The sequence below is a fragment of the Megascapheus bottae genome, chromosome 11 (assembly GCF_031878675.1).
Source record: "Megascapheus bottae isolate mThoBot1 chromosome 11, mThoBot2.hap1, whole genome shotgun sequence".
NCBI lineage: Eukaryota > Metazoa > Chordata > Mammalia > Rodentia > Geomyidae > Megascapheus > Megascapheus bottae.
This window is the reverse complement of record NC_143519.1, coordinates 60,890,420-60,907,488: the sequence shown is the minus strand read 5'-3', so window position 1 is coordinate 60,907,488 and position 17,069 is coordinate 60,890,420. Positions and strand designations below refer to the sequence as shown.

At 39.1% G+C, this 17,069-nt stretch overlaps 1 protein-coding gene across 2 annotated transcripts in view; it reads right to left on the bottom strand.

Annotated features, from left to right (window-relative positions):
* Positions 1-7,129: 7,129 nt before the first annotated feature.
* The window catches only part of Mtmr6 (myotubularin related protein 6), a 41,000-nt gene continuing 31,060 nt past the window's right edge, over positions 7,130-17,069 (bottom strand). For both annotated transcript variants that reach the window (XM_090342388.1, XM_090342387.1), the window contains 5 exons: positions 13,854-13,903; positions 12,514-12,714; positions 11,536-11,667; positions 10,961-11,087; positions 7,130-9,249 (listed from right to left, as the gene is read on the bottom strand). In XM_090342388.1, coding sequence (XP_090198514.1) covers positions 8,989-9,249; positions 10,961-11,087; positions 11,536-11,667; positions 12,514-12,714; positions 13,854-13,903 — 771 coding nt within the window. In that variant the 3' untranslated portion in view covers positions 7,130-8,988. The remainder of the gene's footprint in view (positions 9,250-10,960; positions 11,088-11,535; positions 11,668-12,513; positions 12,715-13,853; positions 13,904-17,069) is intronic.

Here is a 17,069-nt window from a genome sequence, read left to right as displayed (position 1 = left end):
TTGTTACTGCTATAGAGCTTGAGTTCTGTGTGTGTCCTACTCAGTTTACATACGGATCGCAGGCATAGCTGGGTCCTCAGCACAGAGCTGAGAGGCCAGGACTCCCACAGAGCTGCCTCAATATCCCACACATTCTGGAACCAGTGATGATTAATTACAGAGATGCCTTCAAAGAAAATGTATCAACACTAGGCTGGGCAGATGGATTACATTATATTATTATTTTATATATAGTATAGTACATATTATTGTGTAATAGAGAATACATCAGATGCTTTATCAAGGGCAATGTCCCTACTACAGACAGGAAACAGGGGCTGAGGAGCCCTATGTCAGGTCACAAGTATTTTTGCATTCATGAGAAAGGCAAGCCATCCATTTGCCATCAAAAGAACACAATCAAGTCAAGTGCTGCTAGCTCATGCCTATAATCTTAGCTACTCAGGAGGCTGAAATCTGAGGATTGCAGTTCAAAGACAGTCTGGTCAGGAAAGTCTGTAAGACTCTTATCTCCAACTAAATGCCAAAAAGCCCAAAGTGGAAGAATGGCTCAAATAGTGAGCACTAGCTTTGAACACAAAAGCCCAGGGACAATAACCAGGTCCTGAGTTCAAGCCCCAGGATTGCATGAAACGAAAAAGAAAAAGAATCAAATAGTTGAAAGTAATACACTGATGTTAGGTTATGGTTGTGATCAACGTGAATGTAAGATGTTGAGGCTGGAAGAAATGGGAGATGAATATAGACTTGTCTAAGTCAACACTATTCTGAAATCATTCTAAGACTATTTCAAAATTAAAAGCTTAGGGCCAGGCCTAGTGGAACATGCCTGTAATCATAGCTCTGAAAGAAACAGAAATAAGGAATCCAGTTTTGAGGCCAATCCACGTTAAAAAATATATGAGACTTCATCTCAAGAAATAAGCCAGGCATGGTGATTCACACCTGTATTCCAGCTACATGAGAGTCAGAGGTAAAGGATGGTTCCAGCTCAGCACTAGGCAAAACTTAGAGACTCTACCTAAAAAATAACAAAACTAAAAAGGGCTAGAGTGAGGGTCAACTGATAATAATAATAGACATAACATATTGGCTGAATGCTAATGGCTCATACATGTAATCCTAGTTACTTGGCAGGCTAAGATCTGAGGATCACCATTCAAAGACAGCCCAGGCAGAAAAGTCTGTGAGACTTGCATCTCAATATTCAGGCTCTGAGGCCCTAAATTCAAGCCCTAGGACTGGCACAAATACACACACACACACATACACACACACACACACACACACACACACAAATTACTTTTAATTATAATAATATATATCACATAACTATATCATAGAATATTGTATATAATACTATACTATTAGTAATAACTACTATTGTCTCATTATCTAGGGGTTGGGGATGTAGTGTAGTGATGAGTATTTATCTAGATTTGATCCCATGTCTCTCTCTCTCTCTCTCTCTCTCTCTCACACACACACACACACACACACACACACACACCACAGAGTTTAGAAACCTCAGATGAGCAGAAGCCCAAATAGTCTTAGATCATTAACAGGGGACTAAGAAACAGAAAACAGAAAAATGACGCCTGGGTCCTGTCACTTGTTCTAAGAACTGCTAAGACAACACAAATTGAAAAACAGATAATGACTTTACCCAATGTAATTTCCTCTGACTCAAGATGTATGACAGTACCTGCATCTATGCACAGTCATTAATCACAAAAGATTACCTAGGCAGTGAGTTTATATAAATTTTGAGTGTCATTTTTGCTCACAAAGATGTCTCTAACTTGCAAGTCACTGTGTGTGTGTGTGTGTCTGTGCCAGTAGTGGAGCCTGAACTCAGGGTCTGGGGCACTGTCCTTAAGCTTCTTTTTGTTCAAGGCTAGCCCTCTATACATGAACCACTTCCGACTTTTTTTGCCAGTCCTGGGGCTTGAACTCAGGGCCTGAGCACTGTCCTTGGGCTTTCTCAAGCTAGAGCTCTACCACTTGAGCCACAGCACCACTTCCAGCTTTTTCTATGTATGTGGTACTGAGGAATCAAACCCGGGTCTTTGTTCATGCTAGGCAAGCACTCTACCACTAGGCCAAACTCCTGGTCCACTTCTGGCCTTTTTGATAATTGGAATTTTTTTTTTAAAGTCTTGCAGATTTTTCTGCCTGGACTAGTTCTGAACCAAGATCCTCAGCTCTCAGCCTCTTGAGTAGCTAGGATTATGGGCATGAGCCACCAGATCCTGGTTTCCTATAGCTTTTTTGCTCAAAGCTGGCACTTTACCTCTTGAGTCACAGCTCTACTCACAGGCTTTCCTGCTTGGTCTGACTTCCAACTGGGATCCTCAGATCTCAGCCTCTTGAGTAATTAAAATTATAGGCTTGAGCCACTGCGCCCAGCTCTGCAAATCACATTTGTATTAACAGCAAAGGCATAGAAATGTCCTTGCTACAGAAGAACCATGTTTATGGAAGGGTGATGAGTAGACACAAATTTCTCTCTTTCCACTTCTGATCATGGAAAGGAATGGACCCATCAGCAACAGGACTAGTCTTAGAGAGAGCAGCCTGCCTGCTGGGAATTTACAGTTCTAGAGCTTCCACTCCCAGAGTATTGACTGGGGGAGATGGAGCTGGGCACTAAGGAGGATGGCTGTCTTCCTCACAGCAGAAATGACCTTGGCAACTGGATGGCCTCTTTCCAAATCCTGCTGCCATTTGAGTGACAGCTCGGCAGGAAATCCACCGAGCACAATGCAGGCACTGTTCTTCAAGGCCAATTTAGTAACCAATAGAGCTTTTTTTTCCCAGGCCAAAGATGCTGGACAGTGGCCCTTATTTCCAGCCCCCTTTGGCTTTACTTCCCATTGCCATCTTTCCTAATAAGCCAGCATTCACATACATAGCATGGTCTTGATGGTGCAGTGTTTAATTTTGACCTCATAAGGAAGTCATTTATCAGTCTACTATGGTGCACAAGACAGAGGTATGCACACAGGGAATGCTATGTTGTGATGAGGATTTAGATTTGATTCCATGGACTCCAGGAAGTCTTTGAAAAGTGCAGTCAAAGGGGAATTTAAAACACCTGCCTGGAACAAGAAAAGAAGGTTAATGGCTCTGTCATTGCCCTGGTAAATTTGATGACATGGTACAGAATTTGGAATCAAAAGAAAAAATAATTCTAAAGTCTTGGTCTCCTGAAAGGATTGCAAGCATCATATTTTTTTTTTTTCTGTGCCAGTGCTAAGGCATGAACTCAGTGTCTCACACTCTCATTTAGCTTTTTAACTCAAAGCTGGTACCCTACCACTTGAGTCATGGCTCCTCTTCTGGCTTTTTGCTAGTTGATTGGAGAATAAGAGTCTCACAGATTTTCCTACTTGGGCTGGATTTAAACCATAATCTTCAGACTTCAGCTTCTTTCATAGTTAGCACTGTAAGTGTGAGCCACCAATATCTGGCCAACTAATTTTTTCAAGCCATCCCTTAAATAGCACAAACACTGTACTGTACATTTGTTACTCTTGTACACATTTATGCACCTATCTTATTGAAGTGACTCTCTCCTGTAAGATTACATTTTGTTTGACAGTGTGGGGGTTTGAACTCAGATCCTTGCACTTGGTAGGCTGGGCCATGCCTCCACCTCTAGTCCAGAATTTTACTGGTCAATTAGAGATTGGTACTAGCCTTGAGCAAAGAAGAGAAGGAGGAGGGGGAGGAGGAGGAGGAGGAGGAGGAGGAACAGTCCAGGAACATCCAGGGCTTGAGTTCAAGCTCCAGAACCAAAAGGAAAAAAAAAAGAAAAGAAAAAAGATATGGTACTAGAGCCATCAAAGCCACTGAAATTCTGTCAGTACTAAAGGTAAAGGAGGTGGGGCAAAATACCAATGAAATCTACCTGCCTTCTAAAATGTCTTTCCAAAACATAAATCCGATGTGTAACATGGGCATGTGTTGTTTCGAATTCTTCATCTCACTCAAGTTTTCCATCTAGCACCCACAGCAGCAGAATAAAGACTGCAGGATCACCGGGTGCGATGGTTCACGCCTGTAATCCTAGTTACTCAGGAGGCTGAGATCTGAGAATCACAGTTCAAAAAGCCAGACTGGGTATGAAAATCTGTGAGATTCTTATCTCCAATTAGACAGGAGAAAACTGGAAGCAGCACTGTGACTCAAAGTGGTAGAGCGCTAGCCTTGAGCTGAAGAACTCAGGGATAGTATTCAGGCCCCAGAGATCAAGTCCCACAACTGGTGTGTGTATGGGGGCGGGGGGGGGGGGGAACCTGCAGGATCTAGCTAACTTCCATTCCCCACCTTGTCGTCCACCTACCATCCCCACCAATGTCCTGAGTACCAATGCCCAGAAATGCCCATGATTTTCTGATTCCTTCACGTTTATTCATCTCTCCATCACAAGTATCTTTTTGTTTTAACCTCTGCTGAATTCTTACCTACTATCTAAAACTCAAGCCAACTCCTGCTCTTTCTCTAGAACCTTCCTGACTCCTGTGTTCCTATAGTGGATGATTATGGGGAAATGTTGTCAGATTACTACACCCAGTCTACTCATTTTCTTGTATTATGTCTCAGGCCATCTGTTTTATTAAGCGCGCTAGGGCAGAAACTGCTAGTCTTATTTACACTTTTTCTTTTGCCAGCCCTAGGCTTGAACTCAGGACTTGGTCGCTGTCACTGAGCCTCTTTTGTGTTCAAGGCTAGCATGCTACTCAGCTTTTTCTGAGTAGTTTATTGGAGATAAGAGTCTCATAGACTTTCCTCTCCAGATTGGCTTTGAACCATGATCCTCAGATCTCAGGCTCCTGAGTAGAGGATTACAGGCACCTAGCTTATTTTTGTATTTTTAATAACAATATTTGAGCCATAGGTCCATCCTTCCTTCCTTCTTTCCTTCCTTCTATCCCTTTCCTCCCTTCTTTCCTGAACTTCCTCTCTCCCTTCCTTCATCAGCACCTGTACTAAGGTTTAAATTCAGTGCCTCACACTCACTTGAGCTTTTTTGCTCCAAGCTGTTGCTCTACCACTTGAGCCCTACTTATACTTCCAGCCTTTTGCTGGTTAACTGGAGATAAAAGAGTCTTGTAGACTTCTCTGTGAGATGGCTTCATATCTGTGATGTTCATATCTCAGTCTCCTGAGTAGCTACTCACCCTCACTTGAGCTTTTTTGCTCAAAGCTGTTGCCTCTAGTGCCTGAGCTATTCACTTTATCTTAAAGACAACATGAACTGGTCATTGGCTCATGAACCAGCCACTTTGCTAAGAATTTAATTCACAGGCCTTAATTGGATGAGAGACTAGAAACCTTGTCAAAATGAAGTATACTCGGAACTGACATGTGGTCAAAGGAAGGAAAGGCACACAGATAGCTATAAATACTCTTTATCAGACAGAGCAGCCTTCTCTTTTCTTTTTATATCTTACCTATTAAATATGTAGTCCTGGAAGGGCAACTGCTGCAAATTTTATTAGTTCAAATCAAAATCCCCAGGAATTCAAAAATTCATGCTAAGCTAAAGGATTTGCAGTGGGAAAGGCTTTATGAATACACTGACAGTAAGGGGTAGGAAATTAGGTCAAATTGGTGCTATAGCTCACCTCTGTAAGCCTAGCTACTTAGATCTCAAGCTGAGATCTGAAAATTGTGGTTTGAAGTCACCCTGGGCAGAAAAGTCAGTGATACTCTTATAAATTAACCAGAAAAAGACTGGAGTGGAGGTGTGGCTCACATAGTAGAGCACCACCCCTGAGTGAAGAAGCCAAGGGGCAGCTCCCAGGCCCCGGATTCAAGCTCCAGTTTTTGTTTTGGTATTAAATTGGAAAATGTCAAGGAAAACGAGCAATCGTGAGGTCCTCACAGAGAGGAAAGCCCTTCTCCAGCAGCTGTGGAAAAAAGGGAAGACGTGTAACATTTATCAGCAGTGTACATTTTCTGAAAGCATTTGGCAAAATGCCACCTGGCCTGGAACTGTGGCCCAAGTGACTTCAGAGCACAAGAAGGTTTTTTTGGCTAGTCCTGGGCTTGAGCTCACAGCAAGGTTAGAGCTCTACCACTTGAGCCTCTGCACTACTTGCAGCTTTTTTTTTCCCCCTATGTATATGGTACAGAGGAATTGAACCCAGGTCTTTATGCATGCTAGGCAAGCACCACTAGGCCAAACTCCTGCCCAAGAAGCATTGTTCTAAAGTTCCTTTTTATTTGTCTACTTATCTTGTGTGCCAGTCCAGGGACTTAACTCGGTGCCTAGGCCCTGACCCTCAGCTTTTTTTTTTTTTTTTTTTTTTTTTTGCCAGTCCTAGACTTGAGCTCAGGGCCTGAGCACTGTCCTTGGACTTTCTCTACCACCTGAGCCTCAGCACCACTTCCAGCTTTTTTCTATGTATGTGGTACCAAGGAATTGAACAACTTGCCAGGTGTTGTTGGCTCGTGCCTGTAATCCAAGATACTAAGGAGGCTGAGATTTGAGGATCGTGGGTTTTAAGCCAGTCAGGGCAAAAAAGTCCATGACTCTTATCTCCAATTCACCAAGAAAAAGCTGGAAGTGAAGTCGGCTACTCTTCTCTAGTTATATAGACAACTAGTATTTATTTACTCTGAATTTTCTAACTTGGAATCCTTTCAGAATTCTAAAACTTACCTGCAAAAACTAGCTTTCGTGAAAGACTAACCTGACATCATACTCCTGCAGTTTCCCTACCCACAACATAGAAGGCTTCTAGGAAAAGTTCCATTCTTCTTTTTACACTCAAGATTTCCCAACACTGCAACTCTCCCATATGACATACCAACCTTCACAGCCACGTTACCTTCTTCTTGAGAAGTCACTTTGCTCTCCATCTTGACAGCAGACCTCTCTTTGGAGAGAAGCTCATCCTGAATGTATGTGACTCAGTGAACATAGTACTCTATTAACAGTCAAGTGAGAAACTGTTAGCTGCATCCATGACTACTATGGGATATGGGAGTCATTCATCAATAGTGTTTAGAGCAATGAAAAGTTCTTACTTACACTGTTAATGTAATGCATATGATTGCTAGACAAGGGGGGAAAAAACCACAACTTGATCCCCCAAAAGAAAAGCATTAGAAATGAAACATGAACATTTAATTACTTTTAAATAATACATGAAATAATTTACATGCTATACATTCCAAGACTCAATGAACACAAATCCAATTTTATAAGACATATACATAGCCTGCTTTTTTTTTTTTAACCAATAGAAACCTTGTAGGTCACTTAGGATGCTGACTTTTCAGTCCACGTATGGGCATGTAAACACAAATATATGTCTAAAGTTGAAGGTTAAGATAACTGATGAGCTTCATGAATACAAGAAGTTTGCCATGGAAGATTCTAAAACACAATGTGACTAGAACCAAGGCACGAAAGCTTCTCTTTGTGGTTACAGAGATTACATCTTCTTTTCTAGGAAATAAGATTTGTTATTTGCTTACTATATTTTATAGTATATTTCTATTACAGTTTAAGAAGCAGTATTTATTTTTCCTTATTGCATAAAGGATTATAGAAATGAGCTGGAAAAATAAATTAGAGAAGCTCACATATAATATCAGCTGCATTCATATGAAAACGATGTATATGGTCAAAACTACTATGATAGCTAAAGTCACTTGAGCCATCTGAGCAGATTTCAGAGTTTCTTGAATTATGTCTGGTGCCAGCCACATTGCCCAAAACTCTGAGTTGTAAAGTTAGCTGGGTAATACTGCTAATGTCAATTGATTTCTATATTGTTAATGTAAAGATATGGATTAGTAAACAGACTAAGTGTGAAAATACCAAGGTGAAATGAAACCCTTCCCAGAGTTGCTTTTGTTAAACTAACTAGGCTCCTTCTATATTTAACAGAGAAGAAACAAAAATGTTTCACTTAAAAATTACTGAGATTTATGCAACTAAGCAAAATTGGAACTATCTGTACTTCCCCTTTTTACTTAAGTTTTTTTGCATACCAAAGTTCAATGTACGAAGGAGTACCAATTTATTGGGAGATAGAGGCCATTTAAATAAAAATACACATATGTACTATTCACTGTTTCAGGAACAAAAAGCTGTAAAGCTCTTCATACCTATGCCATTATTAAAAGACTAAAGACAACCACAAAATATGAATCAACAGGATGCAGTAATCCATATTTTAAAAATCAGTGTGCTTATACATGTTTAAGAAGTCAATAATCTAAGCTGTAAATAAAACCATCAAGCCAATTACAATCCAAACAAAACCGTCCATTTCATTCCTCTGAATCTAGAAGTGGGGTTGGCTATGAATAAATGTACAACTTGTGCAACTGTGGGTGCCAGAGAGTGCAGTGAGTAACACTGAAGTAACAACAGTGTTAAATCTGTACCCACAAAATAAGGCTGCCCAGAAGAAAAACAAAATATTTTCTAGTACATTTTCAAACTGAAGGGTAAAGAAAACATTGAGAATTTAAGGCCCTCTTTAGAAATGTTCTTTGTGGCACTTCAAAATTCATATCACTAAAAGGCAAAACAGGTCAACATTGAGTTACACAGTCACATAATTAGAAATACATGCCATGTCAATAATTAAATAGGGATCATTTTGTCTGGTTTGCTTTCTGAAAGTTAAATTATACTTAAGGAAAGCTAGTCATATTTGGCTGTAATAAACACAGAAACCATACAGAAATGTCATCTAGTGTACTGTGCAAATTGTGTTTTGAGGAAACTTGTCAAATAACACTCATTTCTTACAGAACTGACGGTCATTCCCCTTGCTAAAGAGATGCAAGCAAATTTGACTTCTTTCTCTCACAACAAGGACAGTTATTATTCTGTCTTCAACTATTTTAACTACTGCTAACCCCCAAGGTCAACATTATTACTCGAATCCTTTTGGCCACTTGCAGAGGCCATCTTCACCATCACCTGTCTCTTGTATTGCAGTTGGTGCAGGCCTAACAAGTCATTCTGGCCACACCGTACTCTAAGCTGACCACAGTGGGTTCTGACTTGGAAAACTCTTCAGCGTAGTCATGGTAGCGATTATCCGCGGGGCTGCTGCCCTCTATGGTTCGCAGTGCCTCACTCATAGGCAGCAGAGTCTGCTCTTTAAGACACATGGAGGTTTTGAGGGGAGGAGATTCAGGATGAACGGAATGTAACAATTCCTTGGGGATGATGTCATCCATTTGCTGATGTTTTCGTTGCTTGATTTTCTAAACAAAAAGTAGGGAAAAAATAACTACAGATACTACGTGGTCACACTAAGGTAGGTGAAATAAAACATATTTTTACCAATGAGCTACATGTGATACACCAATAAATTTCAAAAAGATCATAATGGCTAGTATGATCAACATGAAAATCTTCACTTAAAATGATAATCCACATCTTTTGTAGTGAGAAATGCTTAGCTAGGTTTTTATATTTATTAATCAAGCCAGCCAGACTTGACTGTAAACATAACTAGGCTTTCATATGTGAAAAAGGAAATGTATTACCTGAGAAGTCTGGCAAGTAAATGCTTAATAAAGACAAAGGATGAACATGATACACTTTCCTAGAAGTTCTAGCTATTAGCGATCACAAGCTTATTTAGCTGAAGGTCTTGATTTTTTCCCTAGGTCTCCCTATAACTGTTTGCTAGCTGAACATACTGCTTAGGAACCCAAAAGAACTATTTTTTCTTTCTCTTTTTAACAGTGGGTTTTAGAAGCATCCTGTGGCAGGATATCATGCTGTTCTAACCTTAGGAGTAATCAGGACAGTTTCCTCTTGTTTCCCATATTTTGAAACTCTCTAACACTCTCTTACAACTTGCCCAAGTTGTTAGCTAGAGTTGACTAAAGGATATCTTCTCAAGAGGCAGAAAAGACAATCATTGTCTTCTGTGAAAAAAGTTGTCTACAGCCAGGAGTGTAGCCTAGTGGTAGTGTTCACCTAATATGCATGAAGCCCTGGGTTCAATTCCTTGGTACCACATACTCAGAAAAAGCCAGAAGTGGTGCTATGGCTCAAGTGGCAAAGTACTAGCCTTAAGCAAAAAGTGTCCCAAGGAAAGTGCCCAGGCCCTGAGTACAATCCCCAGGAATGGAAAAACCAAAGCAAACCAAAACCAAACCAGAGATGGGGCACTGGTGGCTTACACTTATAATCCTTACAACTCAGGAGGGCCAAGACCTGAGAATCATGGTTCAAAGCCACCCAAGGCAGGAAAGTCTATGAGATTCTTTTCAATTACCCACCAGAAAATCAGAAGTGGTGTTGTGGCTCAGGAACAGTGCAAAGTCCTTAAGTTCAAGCCCCACAACTAAAAAAAAAAATTGTCCAGGATTTTTTTTTTGGAGGGGAGGGGCAGTATTGGGGCTTGAACTCTGGGCTTGGGTGCTGCCCTTGAGCTCTTCAGCTCAAGGCTACCATTCTACCACTTGAGTCACAGTGCCACTTCCAGTTCCTGGTGGTCAAATGGAGATAAGAGTCTCACGAACTTGCCTGTCTGGGCTGGCTTTGAATCACGATCCTCAGCCTTCTGAGTAGCTAGGATTACTGGCATAAGTCACCAGTGCCAGGCTGTCCAAGATTTTTTAAAAAACATAAGGATTGATAAATTTGACATGAAACTTCATAAAAATCAGTATAAAATATATGACGTATCAAGTGGAAAAAAGACTGGACAGTTCTTTGTAATACACATTCACTAACAGAATTGCTATCTCATGTATTATGAGTTCTCGCAAACCTTAACAAAAGGCAATTCAAATAAGCAAAAGTTTGATTAGTCCATTCAAAGAAACAGAAAACTAAATTGCCAATGAACATGTTAAAATCAATGAAATTCATTTGTAGTCATGGAAATCCAAAATGAAAAATTAAATATAGTAAATCAAATGAATATTCCAACCATATTAGACACTTCAGAATACTTACAGATTCTAGGTCTTCAATATCTTCCTCTAGTTGTTGATTTTGTTCATTCATATTCAAAATTATATTGTATACAGACTGCCTAGGATGTAATGTTCGGTCAAACTGGTGGTACATGTTTCTCCAAAACCTTTATCACAAAATAAAGAAGCTTTACCAAAACATAATTAGACAGTATCAATAAAGATCAATGATCTCCAATGACTATAGTTCACTATCCTGCTGTGTATTTTATGAACAATGAGAGGAGCTCAAAGACTCCAATTACAATAAGAAAACATTATTTATCCTTATTTGATCATTATACATTGTTTACAGTACTCAAATATATCTCATAAATACATATAATTATACAATCAAAAAATCAGTTTTAATTTAAAGTTTTGGAAATGTAACTACCCTTTGATCTTTACACATTGTATATATGTATCCAATTATCACACTACACACTATGTATAATATAATAATTTTAAAGATTCGTTACACTTTTAAAAGATAAAGAAATCTTTAAAAATTAAAGGTTCATTAAACTATGACTAAGAAAAATCAAATATAACAGTGCAATGATGCCAACTTACTTAAAATTAAAAGAGACTGTATTTGGCTCCAGAACTGTAATTTTCTGAGACTTAGAACTGTACAGAGGATTTAAGTATTTCTTTTGATTATCCATGAGAAATTGCCACAGGGAGTGAGTCTTCTCCTTCAATCTTAATATAATGAGAGAAACAAAGATCTTGTTCAGAGATGCAAGTAATACTTCTATAATGTTCATGTTTATAAATCAGAAAACTACTTTCAAAGTAGATTTAAATTTTAGGTTTTTCTTCAATCCAAGATTCATCTCTCCTCTATGAATTCTGGGTTTTTTTTGTTTTTTTTTTTAATTCTTAACCATGTAATAAGTTAAAAGCCAGGGGCAAGAGTTTGGCCTAATAGTAGAGTAGCACGTATGAATACCCAGGATTGATTCCTTAGTACCACATACATTAAAAAAGCCGGAAGTGGTGCTGTGGCTCAAGTGGTAGAGTGCTAGCTTTTTGAGAAAAGCCTAAGGCAGTGCTCAGGCCCTGAGTTCAAGCCCCAGGACTGGCAAAAAAAAAAAAAAATTCACCATACTTTAAAACTAGTGATCAGTGTTTTCTGGGAAGCAAAATACTGTAAAGATTTGTGTGTTCTAAAATATATCTTCAAACTGAAAATCAGCATAACGGAAGTTTCTAGGGAACAGACAACGGTTCCTGTTCTGAGCTTGTTACACAGGTGTGTGAATTTGGAAAGACTAGCCTGAACACTTATGCTATATACGTTTTTTTGTATGTATAGCACACTTCAAAACTGATTACAGGATGAATGCTTCTGTTGCTGTAAGGGTGAGAAACATTAGGAAGGTACATTCAAAACTACAGACAATAAAACCTACACTTGAGTTCAGGTTCTATTTTATACTGTTAAGACATGTTGTGAAGACAACCACCATAGCTGTAGACAACTATTGCGGTAGGACTTGTTACGAAGGAAATGAAATTGAATCTATTTAAATCAAATCATCTTACTTGAGCTCCTCTCTTTCCTTCTGACAATTTCCAAGGAAGTTCCCAAATTGACATGAATGAATATGTTCGTGGATCTGAAGAAGAAATTCTTCATTGAATTCAAAAGCTTTTGGGAACTGTTCCGTCAAATGCCACACACATTCCAAGAACTGAGTAAATACTGGTGAGACTTCCTTTGGGTCACCATCTAAGTGGCCACACCTACACCCCCAGGAAAGCACAGGCTTTTAGAAAGGCCTCGGAAAGAAGTCCTGTATTAAAGAATCATAAATGCACAAACCACAATAACACATAGTTATGTGCATAGCACACATATATAATACACATGCAAAATAGTCCTAAAACACTGTCAGATGAGCAGAGAAGTATCGTTTTATTGAAGCCATTCATATCTGTGAATTTTGTAACCACAAATCTTTGGTTTTGACAATACTGAGGCTTGAGCTCAGGCCTTTCCACTTGTTCAGCTTCCTTGCTCACCTGGGTCCTCTACTACTTGAACCACACACCTACTCCTACTTTTTTGCTGGTTAGAGATGGACTAAACTTTTCTGCCTGGGATAGCGTGGCACCAGTTAAGATTACAGGCAGGAGCCCAGTATCCAGCTTTGTAATCATAATTTTAAAGAATTATAGCCATTTTGGGTTAATAACTAATCTTGAATATTTGCAAAGGTATGAGAATTGAATATATGTACCACCTACATAAAAAAAGCTGGAAGTGGTGCTGTGGCTCAAGTGGTAGAGCTCTAGCCTTGAGAAAGCCCAAGGACAGTGCTCAGGCCCTAAGTTCAAGTCCCAGGACTGGCAAAAAAAAAAAAATCTGACGTCGTATAGCACTTTCACCTCCTGTAACACATGCTAATTCATAAAGGATAGAAACAGCTGGGTACTGATAGCTGACGCTTCTAATCCTAGATACTCAGGTGGCTGAGATCTGAGGATTGTGGTTTGAAGCTGCCCCTGGCAGGAAAGTCTATGAGACATGTATCTCCAATAACCTACCGCAAAAGCCAGATAAAAGCCAATTAGAGCTGTGGCTCAAATGGTAGGGCACTAGCTCAGGAAGAACACTCAGACTCGCTCCAGGACACACACACACACACACACACACACACACACACAAGAACAGAAACATTGTAGTACTGTAATTTGACCTAAGTGCTGCCAGGACTAGCAACACACACCTGTAATCTCAGACCTAGGAAAGCTGAGGTAGGATGACCATGAGTTTGAGGTCAGTCTGGCCTACACAGAGTTTCAGGTCAGTCAGGGTTATGAAATCCTATCTCCAAAACCACAGGGAAAAAAATGATCTAAGTATATGAACAGCCACTCACCTCTCTGAAAATTTATGTCCAAATGAGATCCAATCTTTTTCTATTAAGACCTTAACAGGAAAAAGTAAAAATTTACTTTATAACTATTTATAACAGAACAAAACAAAAACCACAAACAAAAACCAGCCAGAACTAGAATTAGAGAATGGGCTAAAGAATAGTAACACACACACACACACACACACACACACACACACACACACACACACACAGTAATTTCAGGGTGGGGAAAGGGAAACAGGGACATAAACATAAGAAGGGTTATCAATGTTCAAGAAATAATGCCCCCTACCACCTGATGACTGTAACTGTAACCCCTCTATACATTATTCCAACAATTAAAAAAAAGTCATTTCATGACTAATTCATTTTATACATTCTTAATTGAAAAGTGTACACCATAAAGCAGTACTATATTTAAAACTTTGTACACTGAAGATGACACAGGAAACTTACTTGATGAAATATAAACTAAAATGTTAGCAAGAGTTGACTCTGAATAGAAGATGAAGGTGGAGTTTTTAAACTTTCTGGCTGACTTGTACATTATTTACATAAATTTTTCTGAAATTATTTTTCTTATAGTGATTAAAAAGAGGGCTAGGGGTTTGGCCTAGTGGTAGAGTGCTTGCCTAGCATGCACGAATTCCCAGGTTCGATTCTTCAGTACCACATATATAAAAAAAAGCCGGAAGTGGTGCTAAGGCTCAAGTGGTAGAGCTCTAGCCTTGAGAAAGTCCAAGGATAGTGCTCAGGCCTTGAGCTCAAGCCCAGGACTGGCAAAAAAAAAAAAAAGAAAAAAGAAAGAAAGAACATTGAGTATGATAGGACACTTCAATAATCCCAGCACTTAGGTGAGGCAGGAGGATTTCAAGTTGGAGGTCAACCTGGGTTACATAGCAAAATCCTGTCTCATAAATAAATAAAACCAATGAAAACAGTAGCTGGTATTCAAATCCAAATGTTATGTTTCTACCCTCTCATATGAAATATGTTTTTCTCTATCATGGCTTTTCCTCTTATTAAAACCACTGAAATAGTTATTTTGAATTTTCTTTTATTAGCTTCTATTAGTTTTGCAAGTTTCATTCTGACATATCCATATTTGTTTATAACTCACCCCATCATATTTACACCACCCACTGCTCTCCTTCATTCTCCCCTCCCTGCTTTTTAAAACAATTCCAACAGGTTTCATTATTCTATTTTCATACATGCACGAAGTACTTCAACTATATTTGTCTTCTTTCACCCTCATATTTCTTTCTTTTCTATGTCTGCAAGATCCAGGATAGTGTCTAGCACACAGTAGGTGCTCAATAAAGGTTTGATGCATGAAAAAATCAATTTACCTGGAAACTTTGCTTTTCCATCACCTTCTTTTATATGTGTCAGAAAAGCTTAGGACTAGCTGGGCACCGGTGGCTCACACCTCTAATCCTAGCTACTCAGGAGGCTGAGATCTGAGGATTGGAGTTTGAAGTCAGTTTGGGCAGAAAAGTCCACAGGTTCTTAATGCCAATTAATCAGCCAAAAGCCAGAGGTAAAGGCATAATTCAAGCGGTAGAGCACCAACCTTCATCAAAAATGCCAAATGAGGCCCTGAGTTCAAGTACCAGTATCGGCACAAATACAAAACTACTGAAGCAAAGTTTTGGCCCAAATCAGAGGCTAGAGCAGGTTCTGGTAAAGGATGTTATCCTGCAGCAACCAGGGGGAGGATAGGGAGCAGTAAGAGTTTTGGAATTAACTATGGATATGTTTTAATTTCTTTATGTGTGACTTCATCTCAGGGCCTGAGTACTGTCCATTAACTTTTTTGCTGAAGGCTGGGCGTTCTACCATTTGAGCCACAGCTCCACTTCCAGCTTTTTAGTAGTTAACAGGAACTGTTTCATAACTTTTCTTGCCCAGGCTACCGTATGAACCACGATCCTCAGAGCTCAGCCTCCTGAGTAGCTAGGATTACAGGTGTGAACCACTAGCACTCAGCTTTGTGATTTTATTCTGATGCCTGGCAAACAACTAGAACCACATATGAAAAGAAAACATGACTCATACTTATAAAGTAAGTTGAAAATTAACTATATTAGCTGTTTTCTTACTTGCATTTAATCTGTCCCAGACTCAACATGTTAGCAGCACAAAATAATACTGCTGAAATAGGAACAGGGATTTTAAATCTTACTTTGCTTTAAGATGACATTGTAATTACTGTGCACTTAGGAAAACTGTCTAGTATCCTTTATTCATCATATATTAACACAAATTTTGAAAGTTAATCTGATCATAAGCTATGTTTAAAAAAGCCAAACATGTATGGTTTTGCTCCTATGTAGAATTTAGAACTAAAAGACATATTTGTGGACACATATATACACACATATATACATATATACATATCCACAAACATATGCATATATAACATATATACATGTTCACAATGTATCTTTGGGTTTTTTTTTTGGTTTGTTTGTTTTTGCCAGTCCTGGGCTTGAGCTCAGGGCCTGAGCACTGTCCTTGGACTTTCTCAAGGCTAGCACTCTACCACTTGAGCCTCAGCACCACTTCCGGCTTTTTTCTATGTATGTGGTACCGCGGAATCGAACCCAGGTCTTCATGCATGCTAGGCAAGCACTTTAACCACTAGGCCAAACTCCCGGCCCCACAATGTATCTTTGTATATGTGAATATATATGATTATGTACATAAGTATGTATATGTACTTATAAACATATACACACACAATGTGATTGCAACTATGGGATTATTTAGGAGGAAGGGAAGGGGAAAGGAAAAAAGGATGGAAACATTGTATTTATAACCTGACTGAGGGAACTGTAACCTCTTTGAATAATTAATAATAATTCAAAAAAGATGGAGATTGAATAATTTCTAAATATATTACAACTATATATGTCAATGGCATAAGGAATCTTGACTAATAGGAGATTTGGGGCGGAAAAAAGAAAGCAAAAGAGAAGATTATTATGAGCAAAATCTAGACATACGGTGGTATAGTTAGTACACACTTAAAAAAAAAGAATGACAGGAAAGTAAAGTAGGATGATAAGGGCATCCTTGAGAGTGGGGATGGAAAATAGACTGAATGAGGATGAATATGGTTAAAGTTTGTTTGCATGTATGAAAACAAAACAATGAAACACACTGCAATTGTTTCAAACAGAGGGAGTGGGCTGTGGGAGAGTGATTAGG